This window comes from Galeopterus variegatus, unplaced genomic scaffold, assembly GCF_000696425.1.
Source record: "Galeopterus variegatus unplaced genomic scaffold, G_variegatus-3.0.2 Scaffold15791, whole genome shotgun sequence".
NCBI classification, from domain to species: Eukaryota; Metazoa; Chordata; class Mammalia; order Dermoptera; family Cynocephalidae; genus Galeopterus; species Galeopterus variegatus.
In genome coordinates, this window is record NW_007741902.1 from 13371 (window position 1) to 15430 (window position 2060).

The 2060-nt window shown below is 50.8% G+C and overlaps 1 protein-coding gene across 1 annotated transcript in view; it reads left to right on the forward strand.

Annotated features, from left to right (window-relative positions):
* ZNF385C (zinc finger protein 385C) overlaps positions 1 to 2060 on the forward strand; it is a 9850-nt gene that overhangs the window by 874 nt on the left and 6916 nt on the right. The window contains exon 2 of the mRNA XM_008563965.1: positions 1472 to 1582. Coding sequence (XP_008562187.1) covers positions 1472 to 1582 — 111 coding nt within the window. The remainder of the gene's footprint in view (positions 1 to 1471; positions 1583 to 2060) is intronic.

Consider the following 2060-nt stretch of genomic DNA (forward strand, 5'->3'; position numbering starts at 1 on the left):
CTCGGTGACCCCGCAGCCTGCATACTTTCTACTACAACCTATATCCCTAGATATATACTATACCCCTAGGTAGAGGACGAGCCTCATTCTGACCTCCCAGGGCAGTCTGGGGTTTGGGCTAGATGTTGGCAGAACTTCTGTGGGGAAAGGGTACACGTGGGCAGGTCTTTCCTACATTTGCGGGAGGTGGGCTGGGGAGCAACAAGAGGGACCCTTGGTTGAAGGAGGGAGGATTGTGATGAGCCACATGTCAGGGATCCCTCCAGGCTTTCAGGTTATATGTGTCATTTAAGAGATGGACAGAGAGAATTCTCTGTGAGGGAGGGACCATGTTGTCTTCGTGACAGACCCCTGGCACGGTGCATGGAAAACAGTAAATGCTAGGTAACTGTTGAACGAAAGGGATGAATGATTTGGGGTGCATTCATTGAGCATTTCCTGTATGTACTAGGCCCTTGTAATTCATGCTCCCATTTAATTCTGACAACCCTATGAAGTCAGTATTATCATCACAAAGTTCATGGTTGAGGAAACTGAGGCTCAGAGAGCTGATGTGACTTGCCNTCTGTGCTCGTCTGGAAATTTGTAGCTGCATGCATGCTTACGTGCTGTGTGTCTATAGACTGGCGAATACGTTTCCACGTGTGCGTGTGTATAAATGACAAGTGTACTGACTGGGAATTTCACTTCATTACATGAGGTATAAAGAACCCCTCTGTTTTCCAATTTTGAGGAATCAAATGAAATCATGGATGAGCCCCGCCCCATCCTGACAAGATGGTGTCAAATTCCATCTCAGTTACCCTTAGGAATCCCTTCCCTCCCACCTTCCAGGGTTGTGCAGAGTCCTAAAGAGTCTGAGACATTTGGGGAGGATCCTTTGGTCTTGAGTCCCTGCCATTCACTCGCTGTTCAGCGCATGGTCCCCAAAGGGCAGGCGAGACTGCCACTGTCCTCCTTGCAGGGGGTCCTGCAGACCATTTTCCTCTGAGGTCCTATCCCCTGAGCACCCCACCAGCCCTGGGTGCTGTGAGGGTTAGAACCTCTTTCTGTTCTCAGGGAAGTTTCTGCAGTTATGCTCTTCTCTCAGAGAGGATTCTTTGTCCCTTCCCTGCTTTCCCTGTGCTAAACTCTCTGTTCCAATATTTCTGATTCTTGTGAATGAGGGAAAAAAAAAAACCCCAAAAAGCAGTGATCGGAGGGGCAGCAAGAGAAGCCTGGTTATCACCAGGACGTGGTTCTACTTCTCAGAATCATGCAGGTCACCCTGGCCGTGGCCCTGTCTGCAACAGATAAAGTCAGCCAGGAGACAGGTTGTTTCTTTTTCTGCACCCAACATCCGTAGGAAGAGAAAGTTCTTCCTAGAGGCAGACACTGCCCTCCTGCATGGTCTTCATTTTTGGCATTTTGTTCTGCACTCCTCTTCCCCAGCCGAACCCAGGGTTATTGTGCCCTCCCACCCCCTTCACAGATGGACCCGGTCCAGAAAGCTGTCATCAGCCACACGTTTGGGGTCCCCTCCCCTATGAAGAAGAAGCTCTTCATTTCCTGTAACATCTGTCACCTGAGGTTCAACTCAACGGTGAGAGGGAGTAGTGGTAGCAGGTCTGGGGAGGGGGCTGGGCAGGGCGAGGGCTGGAGACTGGGCTTCCAGGGTCCTTCCGGGGGGAATGTGGGTGGCAGAGGGGCTGTGGTCCATATTTTCCATCCCTGGCTGCAGAAGACACACGTCTGGTTCTTTAACCCTCCTGCCCTTCCCTCTTTCCCGATTCTTCTGACCCTTTCCTCAACCCCCTGTTGCCCAGCTCTAGTCCGTGGGATTCCATTTCCCTCCCGCAAGCCTTCCTCCTGTGTTCTGGATCTTTCTGCAAGAGAAAAGACTGCCCTTGCCCACTCTTGATCCCAGTGCCACTCCATCAGCTGCTGGTCTGGAGCTGAGCACTCAAAGCACCTGAGAGTTTACAGAATGTGTTCATGCCCATTGTCTTAATTAGTGCTCGAGATACATCTGTGAGATGGACAGAGGCACTATTATCATCCCCACTTTTCAGATGAGGAAA